The sequence below is a fragment of the Microtus oregoni genome, unplaced genomic scaffold (genome assembly GCF_018167655.1).
Source record: "Microtus oregoni isolate MIOR12 unplaced genomic scaffold, Mior012 000002F_ref0000024, whole genome shotgun sequence".
Taxonomy (NCBI): domain Eukaryota; kingdom Metazoa; phylum Chordata; class Mammalia; order Rodentia; family Cricetidae; genus Microtus; species Microtus oregoni.
In genome coordinates, this window is record NW_024543061.1 from 79944028 (window position 1) to 79955697 (window position 11670).

The 11670-nt window shown below is 46.6% G+C and overlaps 1 protein-coding gene across 26 annotated transcripts in view; it reads left to right on the plus strand.

Moving 5' to 3' along the window:
* The window catches only part of Plekha5 (pleckstrin homology domain containing A5), a 167307-nt gene extending 161591 nt beyond the window's left edge, over positions 1 to 5716 (plus strand). For 25 of the 26 annotated variants that reach the window (XM_041678866.1, XM_041678964.1, XM_041678875.1 and 22 more), the window contains 2 exons: positions 982 to 1084; positions 4868 to 5716. In XM_041678866.1, coding sequence (XP_041534800.1) covers positions 982 to 1076 — 95 coding nt within the window. In that variant the 3' untranslated portion in view covers positions 1077 to 1084; positions 4868 to 5716. The remainder of the gene's footprint in view (positions 1 to 981; positions 1085 to 4867) is intronic. The other variant, XM_041678919.1, reaches the window with a different exon arrangement.
* Positions 5717 to 11670: the final 5954 nt, after the last annotated feature.

An 11670-nucleotide genomic window follows, 5' to 3' on the forward strand; every position in this document is an offset into this window, starting at 1 on the left:
CATAATTTAAAACAAAGTCCTTTTTAAGCAAGACCTCCCTACATGGCAACTTTTCCTGCTCACAGGACTGGGTCCTGATGTCCTTGCTCCAGCCTGGCTGATACCAGTGGAATAGCACCCCGCTGTCCAAGGGGTCCACATTGGAGTGGACACTTGGGTACTTCTCTGCCAGTCTTCCTTGTGTGGTTTGTGTGAACGTGCTGGTGGAACCTTGGCCTTCACAGGTTCTTCACTTCTGGGCTCCAGCCACAGCTTTCTCGTGGTTTTAAAACCCTTTTTTTCTTCTTTCTTTTTGGGGGATGGGAATGGGGTTAGGTGTGCTTTTAACCTGTTAACTGTTTAAGCAGTTGCTGCTTAAACTTTAAGTAGGGGGGTGAGGGGGTCAAGACACAGTTTCTCTGTGTTGCCCTGGCTGTCCTGGAACTCACTCTATAGACCAGGGTGGCTTTGAACTCGGAGATCCACCTGTCTCTCCTTGCTGAGTGCTGAGACTAAAAGTGTATACCACTACACCTGGCCTCTTACATGTTTGCTTCTTATACTCTGTGAGCAAGACACGTTTCCAGAGGAGTTACAGAACAACCAAGTACACAGAGAAACCCTGTCTCAGAAAAACAAAGAAGGAAAAAGTCTCACTGCCTCCCTCCCAGCCCTGTGGGAGCACAGCCTCACCCCTCCCAGCCCTGTGGCACTGTAGAGATCCCGGCATCAGAAGCCACTCTTCATGGTGTCTTAAAGATGTCCTCCTCTGGCCTCTGGACTGGAGAAATGATTCTGAGTAAAGGCACTTGCCACCAAGCCTGACAGCCTGAGTTGGATTTCCAAGCTGTCTTCTGATCCCACAACATGCACAGATGAATGCACACACACGCACACACGCTAAATAGTAATTACCTATGTTCAAAGCAACATATGTATGTGTGTATATGTATGTATGTTTGTGTGTATATACTTATCTTCTATTTTCTTGGTGTATTTTAGTGAAAAGTCTGTCCCCGTCTCCTGAGTCCTCCACATCAACAGATCCGCCCTCTCCGCCAAAGCTCACAGAAGGATCGCATTTCATGTGTGTGTAGTCTCAGAAGTATGTCTTCTCCTTCTCTTTGGTTCCTTGTGTTAGGGGTGTTTTACTTGGATTGTATTCATTTGTTGGAACAGCAGTCCAGGCCAATTAACTCTGGGCAGAGTTCGGCCAGAGCAGCGTGTATCTGAAGGCCAGACGGTAGCTCAGATTTCTCACATCCGCCTGGAGAGATTCGCTCCATGACTTTTTTCTTAGTCTCTCAGCCGGTGCCAGTCCCTCTCACTCTGGCCTGATGCCCTGCCCGTGCTCAGGGCTGAAGATGCCTTTGCAGTCCTTTCATGCTCACACAACAGTGTTGGGCACTGAGTTTGGCACCTCTGCCTGACTTCGTGGGAATTAGCTGCTCTTACACAGCCCCTTAGGCTGCAGTTGTAGAATTGAGGATAACTTTTGAGTCACTGCTTCCTTTGCCTTTTGTTATTATTACTTTATGTGGTGTGTGTGTGTGTGTGTGTGTGTGTGTGTGTGTGTATGACAGGCATGAGTGTACCGCAGCGAGTGTGTGGAGACCAGGGGACAACTTGGTAGAATTGGCTCCGGGATTTGAACTTGGGTTGTTGAGTGCGGTGGCAACATTGCTGGGCTGTCTCACCGACCCCCAGGACCTGCTTGGGAACAAGGTAGACATTGTTTTACCTATAATTTTGTGCTCATAAGTAAAGAATTTTCTTTTCCTGAAGAACTAAAGTAGAGCCCGGCGATGGCAGTGCATTAATCCCAGCACCTGGGAGCCAGAAACAGTTCGAGGCCAGCCTTGTCTACAGAGTGAGTCCTAGGACAGGCTCCAAAGCTACAGAGAGAAACCCTGCCTCAAAAACAAATAACAACAAAAACCTACCGTAGAGTGAGAATGTGTATGCCTTTCCTCTGTTTTCTCAGCATCTGCCACCTCTTACCGTGCTGGGAGCTTATTTTAGGTTACCATAAATTCCCAGCAGGCGTAAGCGGTAATGCAAACACTCAGAAAGTCTTCCAGTTTCACCTGGCCATTGTCACAGCAGGGCCTGCTGTCTGGAACCTGTCTTCACCCTCACTTTTCTAGTAGCCGTTCTCTGTGCCCAGAAGCGTTTGTGTCTGAGAAGCTCTATCCGAGACTGTCTGTCAGCCTGCACTGGGTTGAGACACTTGCTACAGTTCGGAGTCACCTGTTTGTTACGACAGGTACCTCCGTATCCTGCCCGTTTCCAGGTGACACTGGAGGCAGAAGAACCCTAGACAAGGGGAAGTAAACACACCCCGTACTTTAGTGACATTGAGAGCCAGTCACAGGGCCAGGTGTGAGTGCATACCTGTGATCCCAGCACCTGAGAGGCAAACACCGGTGGATCTCTGTGAATTCCAGGGGCCAAGGCTGCATGGTGAGACCCTGTCTCCAAACAAAAAACTGTCTCCTGAATATGTAGTTCCGTTGGTAGAGCGCATACCTAACATACACAAAGTGTCTTGTCTAGATTCAGTTCCCAGCACCACAAAGAACCAGGCGTGGTGGTTGTCTTAGTGTTCCATTGCTGTGAAGAGACACCATGACCATGGCAACTCATAAAGGAAAACATTTAGTTGAGGTGGCTTACAGTTTCAGAGGTTTAGTCCATTGTCATCATGGCAGGGAACATGGCAGCGTGCAGGCAGACATGGTGCTTGAGAAGGAGCTGATACACATTGAACCACTAGCTTGAGCAGAGGAGACCTCAAATACCCCCATAGTAACATACTTCCTCCAACAAGGCCACACCTCCTAATAGGGCCATTTTCTTTAAAGCCATCACAATGGTGCACACCAGTAATCCCAACACTTGGGAGGCAAAAAACAAACAAACAAACAAACAAATTCAAGGTCATCCTTGATTAACCGTTGAGTTCCAGGCCAGCCTGAGCTTCCTGTGGCTCTATGTCAAAACAGAATGCCATCCATATGAATTTTTGGCTCAGTAAACAGGCACAACCTTTGGCACAATAACCGTTCTTCTAGCAAAGGAAGGTCAGAGCTGAAGGTTCGCCAGTGTGACAACTTGTTACTGAATTGTGTCTTTTGACTCTCTTTCCAAGTGCCATTGGTCATTGTCTCTAGGCACAGCTGTCAGCACACGTTTTCTTGTCGTCGCCTGTAGTGTGGCCACCACACAGCTGACCTGTCGCACAGACACAGCCATGCTTACATCTTACCATTGCATCTGTCCTGTTTTTCTGCTCTTGTCGTTTTGCTGGGATGTGAGAATCCTCACGAATGCCGCTCCTGCGGTGGGGGTGGCTCAGTCAGTTAGTTCATATGATAGTGAAGTCAGGCAAAGCTATGCCTACCTTATTGACTGTAAACCACTTTTGGGTGGGTTACTTAGTCTAGGGGTTGTAACCCACCCTGCAGTCAGTTATTTCAGAGTCCCGGAGAGGCATTATCTGTAAGATATGGGCTGAGAGAGAGGAAGAAGGCCATGCTAGGTTTGTCAGAGCCTCCGTTTATTAGAGATGGGGTACAGCTTATATAGGGAAAGGAGTTGGGGGGGTGGGCACAGGGGCCTGGACTCTTGCCGCATAGTTCACGTTGGTCACGTGGTTCTCGTTGGTCACGTAGGCCAGGAGGTTACCTTCGGTCAGGTCACGTAGGCCAGGAAGTCACAACTAAGAGTGAAAGACCCTCAGAGAGGACCTTTTCCTCCAATGAAGTCCCCAGAACCAGGACACTCTGAGTCCAGACCACTGGATGCAATTAGCAAGAGGTTTATTAAGTAAACACAGGTACCTGCGGGCGGCAAAGTCTTTTGGAGGACTTGCGCGCCTACAGACTGGGGGAAGGTCTTTTTATAGGAAAGAGGGCAGCAGAAGCAGATTACAGAAGCAAATGCGTGGTTAGTGGTCAGTTGGAGTGGGGCAAGGGACATAGGTGGTTTTTCCTTTCCCAGCACAGATGTATGGGAACAGATAACCTGTTCCTCTTTTGGTTTTTCCTTTCCCAGCACAGATGTATGGCAACAGATTTCCTGTTAATTGATGTCCTGTCCTATTCTATAGATATAGATATCCTGCTTTACAGCCAGGGACCCTGACCTCACTCTGCACTTAAATTTGTTCGTCAAAAGCCTTGTGAAATGACGATACAGCAGCTAAGCTGGGATCTTTCATAGGGGGAATTGTTTCTTTTGTGAATTGCTGATATTCTAAGTTGGGCACATGTGCTGACTATAGGCATCCTGTTTCCCTAAGCAAATGGGATGTTCTCATGAGAGCCGGCTAGCTGCAGGTCCTGAGAGGGTCCTGAGGGTCTCAAGCGAACAGGATGTTCTCATGGGAGCAGGCCAGCTGCGGGTTCGGGGGTGGGGGGTGTTCAGAGGGTCTTTCAGGAGTTGACACACCTAGTTCTCTAGATAGTTTGGAATGTGGGGCGGGTTCCGCTAACAGATAGCTCTCTATTAACAGCCAATTTGGGTGTGGGGTAGGCTCTGTCAATAGAACGATTCTTAACACAATTAGAGGTGTGGGGTTCTCTGCAGACTCCCCAGGGTGATGGTTCCTGTAATAATCCTAGGAGGAAACGGCTCCTGACAATTGACCTGCTCAGCAACACATTCGAGACATTTTTTCTGAATTGCTGTTTAATTGCATCGGGCTTCTCTGTGTTGTCAGTTGGACTTAAGGAAATGAAGAAAGTGCCTTGTGTGTGCTCTGTGTTAGGGTTTTCCAGGCCATGTTTGTTAGTCACTTCTGCTGTTCTGCCTTAGTTACTTTGGGACACTGCAATTCCTTAGCTTTGCCAATGTCAAAAGTCATTTCCTCTCTCTTGGTTTTCAGCTGCACTGACTCTTGAGAGCACACAGAGCTGAAGCTGTGGACCCTCAGCGATGGAAGAAGATGTTGTACAGTATACCTTAAATCTATGAAATTCATAGTTCTGATGCTTCTGACCTCAGAGCATCGTTTTATCACCTTTGGAAAATGTTTATTCCAAAATAGCTTTAATGGCCCATACATGTGCACTCCGTAGTCTCGAGGTCACCCTCCTCCACCAGTGCTGCTAGAAGTTCAGAGCATACCAGTCCAGGTGCTTTCTCCCTCGCGCTCCATCCAGAGCTTGCTTAGTTGCGCTTCCCAGATTCGGATGCTTAAGTCTAGGTGAATTTACGTTGCTTTGGCTTTTCTGCAAAGCTATACTTTCGTGTGAAGCTTGTTTTCTTTCCTTCTTTTTCTTCCCATTTTGGCTACTGCAGTACTTTGTTTGACACTTGATTTGTAAAAATTTTATATAAATATATTTAAAATGTGCCATTTTATTACTGCTAAGTGAAGTATGTCCTGTTTTCTGCTATAATTCTTCCTCGGTCAGATTGCACCGTCAGCGGTTACTGCCACACTCTGTCAGCTTCAACACAAATGCTACTGCTTAGCTTTTCTTTAAAAAGCAAAACAATTACAAGTGTAGGTATTTTGAAGTACTGGACTTTTACGTCATTGGAATAGATGTGTACAGCAATAAGCAGGCTTTTAGATCCAGTACTTGGTCTGTGTACAGATGTAATTATGTTCATTGTGTAGATGTTATACAATGAGCACATGTAATAAAGGCTGCTTACTATAGTTTAATGCAAATGTTCATATCTCATTTCTTTTTTATCATGTTAAATAAATGTTGATGTTCTTAAATCACTTGTGTTAGAATCTTTTTCCCTCCCTCCCTCCCTCCCTCCCTCCCACTCACCCCCTTTCTCTAGGGTTTCACTATGTAGCTCTGGCTCTGAAAGACAGCCTGCCTCTGCTTCCCAAGTGTTGGAATTAGAGGTGTACACCGCCACATCTGGCTACAATCATTTTTCTTTTCATCGAAAATGGAGAATCTGAGATCTGGAATGCAGCCCAGAGGTAGAGCACTTTTCCAGCATGTTTGAGGGAAGGGGGAGCGGATCAGAGACCCAAGTGACTTCTAAAAGAAAAAGTGGTGTGTTAATCCTGTCTCCCTGGGCAGCGCCATTAGGAGGTCTTATGTGCCCAGCCCTCCCGAGACAGAGTAGAGGAACCTGAGGCCAGAGAACAAAATGATGCCGACCACAGTCATACCCACTTCATGACACAGGGGAGCCCACCATATCATTGCCCCGACCTCCCGTAACTCTGTCAGCTCATCGCCAAACTTAGTTTTGTGAAGTCTCCTACCCCATTTCCGTGTCCCCAAGCTGCAGTCCCAGTGTGCTTAGTGAACATGGGGGAGGGCCGACAGGGCTGCCTCCCGGCCGTTGGGAACAGACAGTGTTTCTCACGAGTAGGGGCCCTCGGAGATGGTCTCTTTAGAATACATTCTTCACAGACGTTCACGCTCTTCAGACTGAATTACATTTCCTCCCTCTCGGACCTTTTGTTTGTGCTATATATTGTTCCCAGAGTTCAAGGAAATGCTAAGCCTTCTGGATTCCCGCACAGAGAGCAGCTCCAACCAGTTGGCACCAGCGAGTGAGCCCCCACCCCCCCACACACACCCCCACCCCATGATACACTAAAGAGGATTTAGACTTAATTCTAAATACAGGTGAATGAAAATGCATGCACTGCAAAAGGAAACAAACAAACAAAAACGTGCTTCTGGAGTCTGCAGGTCAGTGAGCACAGGTTAGCCCAGTGCTGCAAGCTCCGTATCGCTGTCAATCAAGTCCCAGACCACGCCCCCTCAGTCATATCATGATGGAAGGTGGCTTTGCCATGATGAGAGGTGGTTTTATTTTTCTCTGAGGATTCTTTGAGATTCTTTAGGGTTTGGGGTTGTGGGGGGAGGGAATCTTTTTTTTTTTAAGATTTGCTTATGATCTTTAAGTGTGTTTGTGTGTATTTGTACACACGAGTTCAGGATCCCACCAAAGCTACAGACATCAGAACCTCCAGATGGAGTTACAGGGAGTTGTGGGCTACTGTGAATCCCACCAGGCGAGAATAGGACCACCACCACAGTTTCGAGGCAAGTGGAAGCAAGCTTTAAGTTCTGGCCAGGTCCATTCTGGGATTCCCAGAAAACAGCCAACCCTTAAGGCTAAGTACTTCCTGCCTACATCCATCCTGGGACAAGCAAACATCCTGATGCATTTCCTGCCCCCATACCTCCTACCTGCCTGCAATCAAATCAAGCACACCTGTGCAATTGGGTCAAACAAACTTGTCTAGAAGGGTAAAAACGTGGCTTGTTATCTTACGTGGGTGGCCAGCAACCTCCAGCCTCTCAGGGAGTGCCTGCTCGGGGCGTGGGGCTTACAGCTTGGAGGCATTTTTGTTTTATGGAGCTCAGAGGTGCAGTAATTAAAACTTAAAGCACGACTTTGGCCCTTGCCCTGTCTGACATGGGTGCCGGTCACCAGGGTCCCCCGGAAGAGCAGTATATACCGACATCTCTCTGGGCCCTGCTTAGGTTATCTTACCTGTCGATTTCTAAGTATGCATGTGTACACCACGCATGCGCGTGAACAGGCTCAAGGCCAGAAGGGCTTCTGTTCACCTAAACTGCTTCCAAGGGACTGTGAACTGCCACGTGTGGGGGTTGGGAAACAAACCTGGGTCCACTAGAAGAGCAACAAGTGTTCTTAACCTGAGCCATGCCTCTAGCTCCTTCCCACAAGTCTTCCTAAGGAGAAGTAGTTGGTGACATTTCTGTAAATCAGCTTGAGTTATAGGAACTTCTGAAGCTTATCTAGCAGAATCCGTCGCTTCTGATTCTCTGTTTTCACTGCCCACGTGCTGGGATTGTGAGCCTGCACCACCATGACCCATTTTATGTGGTCCCAGGGATCAAACCCAGGGATTCCAGGATGCTAGGTGAGCGCTCTGCCAGCTGAGCTGCCTGCTGGCCCTAAATCTGTCACTAAATGCAGAAGCTTCTGTGTTATGCTAAAGTGCTTTGAGTGGGGGTTTCCCAAAATTCCTTGAATTCCTCATGTGCCGGTTAAATGTAAATCTGTAGTATGTGGTTTGGATTATTAAAGTTGGCACCGATTCTTTTTTTATTTGTTGATTTTGAAGTTTTTTTTTTTTTTTTTTTTTTTTTTTTTTTTTGGTTTTTCGAGACAGGGTTTCTCTGTGGTTTTGGAGCCTGTCCTGGAACTAGCTCTTGTAGACCAGGCTGGTCTCGAACTCACAGAGATCCGCCTGCCTCTGCCTCCCGAGTGCTGGGATTAAAGGCGTGCGCCACCACCGCCCGGCGATTTTGAAGTTTTTAAAAAGTCGATCAGAAACATGAAAGGGCCAAGAGTAGTAATACGGCTGGCAGAAATAAACCATGCCATGGGATTTGAGCCTGGAGCCACTCTCTTAAGCATAGGATAAAACCAATGTTCCCTTGTGCCCCTCGGGAATCCCTGGTCTCTGGGTACAGTTCCTGGCTCTGCTCTTCCCTAAGATGTTCCATCTGACAGGTTTTTGACATACCCTCAAGGAACACCTGCTGCAGGTGTTAGGTTGTTCAAGCAGCTGCAGAGACACAGATGGCAGAAAGAGGCTTGGTCTGACCACAGGTGGGGCCATGCTTTTTCACAGTGAGGGGTGGGGGACTTTCGTCACTCATGCAGAGGACCACAAGGCCTACAGAGAAGGATAAGGTGCAGCTCTTAGAGGGGCAGAAATGACTTACACAGTCCACAAGGGAAACTGGGAGGTGAGGTTTTTCTGTGGGAAACTCATTCCTACCTCAGAAACTATAAAAAGTGCAGGGCAAGGGTGTTCCAGCTGCTTTCTCCTGAGGAGGGTCTTTGTTGGAAGGGGTAGCTGTAGGTCCCTAAAGAGGGGGATCCTCCAGTAATGTAGCAGAGGGAAATTCTGGATTAGCTGTGATGGGTCAGGCGATTGTTGTCCTCTATTGCTGAGGAGACTTAGAAAATAATTGTCTCTCTGAGCAGATGACTCAGTGACAGAGTAGCACTGGGCGATTTTCTGGGAAGGATGAGGAATAGGGAGGAAAAGAGGTGGGAGAAACACAGTGGCCCCCGAGAGGAGGTAGGCATAGAGTTGACTCACGGTGGCAGTGACTGGTCCCATTGCCAGGAATAAATTGAAATGAGCTCGCAGAAGTGGTAGGCCGCTACAGAGCATCAAAAGAAGGGGAAACAGAAGACTATCGTAAAGAATTGTGTCTGACCTGGGGTGAAAGGTCTTTTTGCAGATGTCTTCGTTAGGGCTCTATTGCTCTCAAGAGACACCATGACCACCCACGGCATCTCTTATAAAGGAAAACATTTAATTGGGTCTGGTGTATAGTTCAGAGGTTTAGTTCATTATCATTGTGGCAGGAAGCACGCAGGCAGACATGGTGCTGGAAAAGGAGCAGAGAATACTACATCCAGATCGGCAGGCAGCAGGAATAGAGAATGATACTTGGGTCTGGGTTGATGTGAAATCTCAAAACCCCACCCCACCCCTGTTATACACTTCTTCCAACAACAAGCTCACACCTCCAATAATGCATTCAAACCGCCACAGATGTATCAGGAAAAAACAGAGCTATGAGAGGGTTACCTGGGACCCACTGACCACTGCTGCCACTTGGGGACCTGCAGCATTTTACCATAACAGAAAGCATCTAAGTGGTATTTCTTGCTTTCATGTATGATGGGCTTGGTATGTTTTTTTTAAGTATTTACCGTATCAGCTACTATTTAATGAACAAAAACAGCATCTCAAATAAAACAATTTTTGGTTAGAAACAATGTGATAGGGAAAAGCCTAAAACTTGGGACTGTTACCTTAAATGACCCTATTAGTATCTGCAAACATGGCAATACAGATTTTTGTTATAGTTGCTAGGTCATCATCCGAGATGGCGGCAACCCAGGCCCTTTTTAGTCCTGTTCCGAGGTGAACCCATCAGGTGCGCACCTCTTTTTACAAACAAACAAACAAAAACTACTTTCACAAGCAAGATCCAAGTTACATGCAGGCATTCTGTAGCAAAATAAGATTACCTGTGTAGATTTCCTTACAGTCAGCCCTTCTAACATAATTTTACAGATTTTTTAAAACCACATCCAATGAATTTACAAACCCTAAACTACAGAAAGTGCATAGAATAGTCTTACAAATCCTGAGATAAAACGTATCCTTTCGCAAAAGTTTTAGAGAGGGGCGTTGTTTAGGGAGTTAAACCAAACCAAGAAAAGGAATGTAAGATAAGCAGCCACAATCCCTCCTGGGAATGGTTTCCTTGTAGCTGTTTCTAAGCACATAGTATCTTTTTGTAGGCCGGTCAGTTTTTCTCTTCTTTTTCCTGTCAGAGTCTGGTGACCCACTGTGGGAGGCATGGAGATCTTTGTGCTCACAGATAAGCACTATGGGAACCTGGAATGTTAAAACACACAATTGTTCCTTCAAAGGAAGGGGTACATAACCTGTTATCCACCCAGAAGGCTAGTAAGATACTGTTTAATAGCCTGGTGACCTTTGTGCTTTCTGTGTGGTCTTAACCACACCAGATCCTCCCCAAGACCCTTATCATGAGCTTGCCAGTTTAAACCCATCTCTATGGAGGGGTCACATGTACTCTTTGTAGAGTCTTAGTGAAATCACGTCTGATCTATATTTAACTTACTTTGTGATTTATTGTGCACATAGGATTCAGTTAATTATTACCAGGAAAGTTTTCCCTAAATTGTGCTTTGCTTAAATAGGCCTACAACAAACTACTCAGGGTCAGACTCCTGAAGTTTTTTTTTTTTTAATATTTATTTATTTATTATGTATACAATATTCTGTCTGTGTGAATGTCTGCAGGCCGGAAGAGGGCACCAGACCTCTTTACAGATGGTTGTGAGCCACCATGTGGTTGCTGGGAATTGAACTCAGGACCTTTGGAAGGGCAGGCAATGCTCTTAACCACTGAGCCATCTCTCCAGCCCCATATTTATTTATTTATTTATTATGTATACAATGTTCTGTCTGTGTGTATGCCTGCAGGCCAGAAGAGGGCACCAGACCTCACTCACTACAGATGGTTGTGAGCTACCTTGTGGTTGCTGGGAATTGAACTCAGGACCTTTGGAAGAGCGGGCAATGCTCTTAACCACTGAGCCACCTCTCCAGCCCTGACTCCTGAAGTTTGAACCAACACTGGCTCCTTACTTGTGTTGAACCTCCCTGCCTTCCTGCTTTCCTCTGCTGGCCATAGTGGTTGCAGAGACCGCTCACAGCCCACCTCAAACAAACATACTTGGGTCTGGAGCAGGCAGGCTAGTTTCCAGCTCCAGAGCCAGCCTTTTTAATAGAGAACAATGCCATGAAACAATTTTTTAATATTATTCACACAAAAGATATTTGAATCTCTGTAAGACTGAACCCAAAGATCTCCACATCCATAATCGGTTTGTGTGCATGTCTGCACACAAATCTGAAATGCTTTTACCTCTTAGCTGTTAAAGATACAGGCGTGATTTTTTTTTCAGGCTTGCAAAGGCAGGAACACAGAGGGCCAAAAGCATAAGGTAAAAGAGACAAAGGGCAAAAAAGTTCGATGCTCTCAGGAATAGAGACAAGTCTGGAGGTCTTCCAGGTCTAGGTCGGGTTGCAAGCCAGAGCCATGAGAAATGATATGTGAGTTATGTGGGAGAGAGGCTCAGACCATGCTACCATTCCATCTT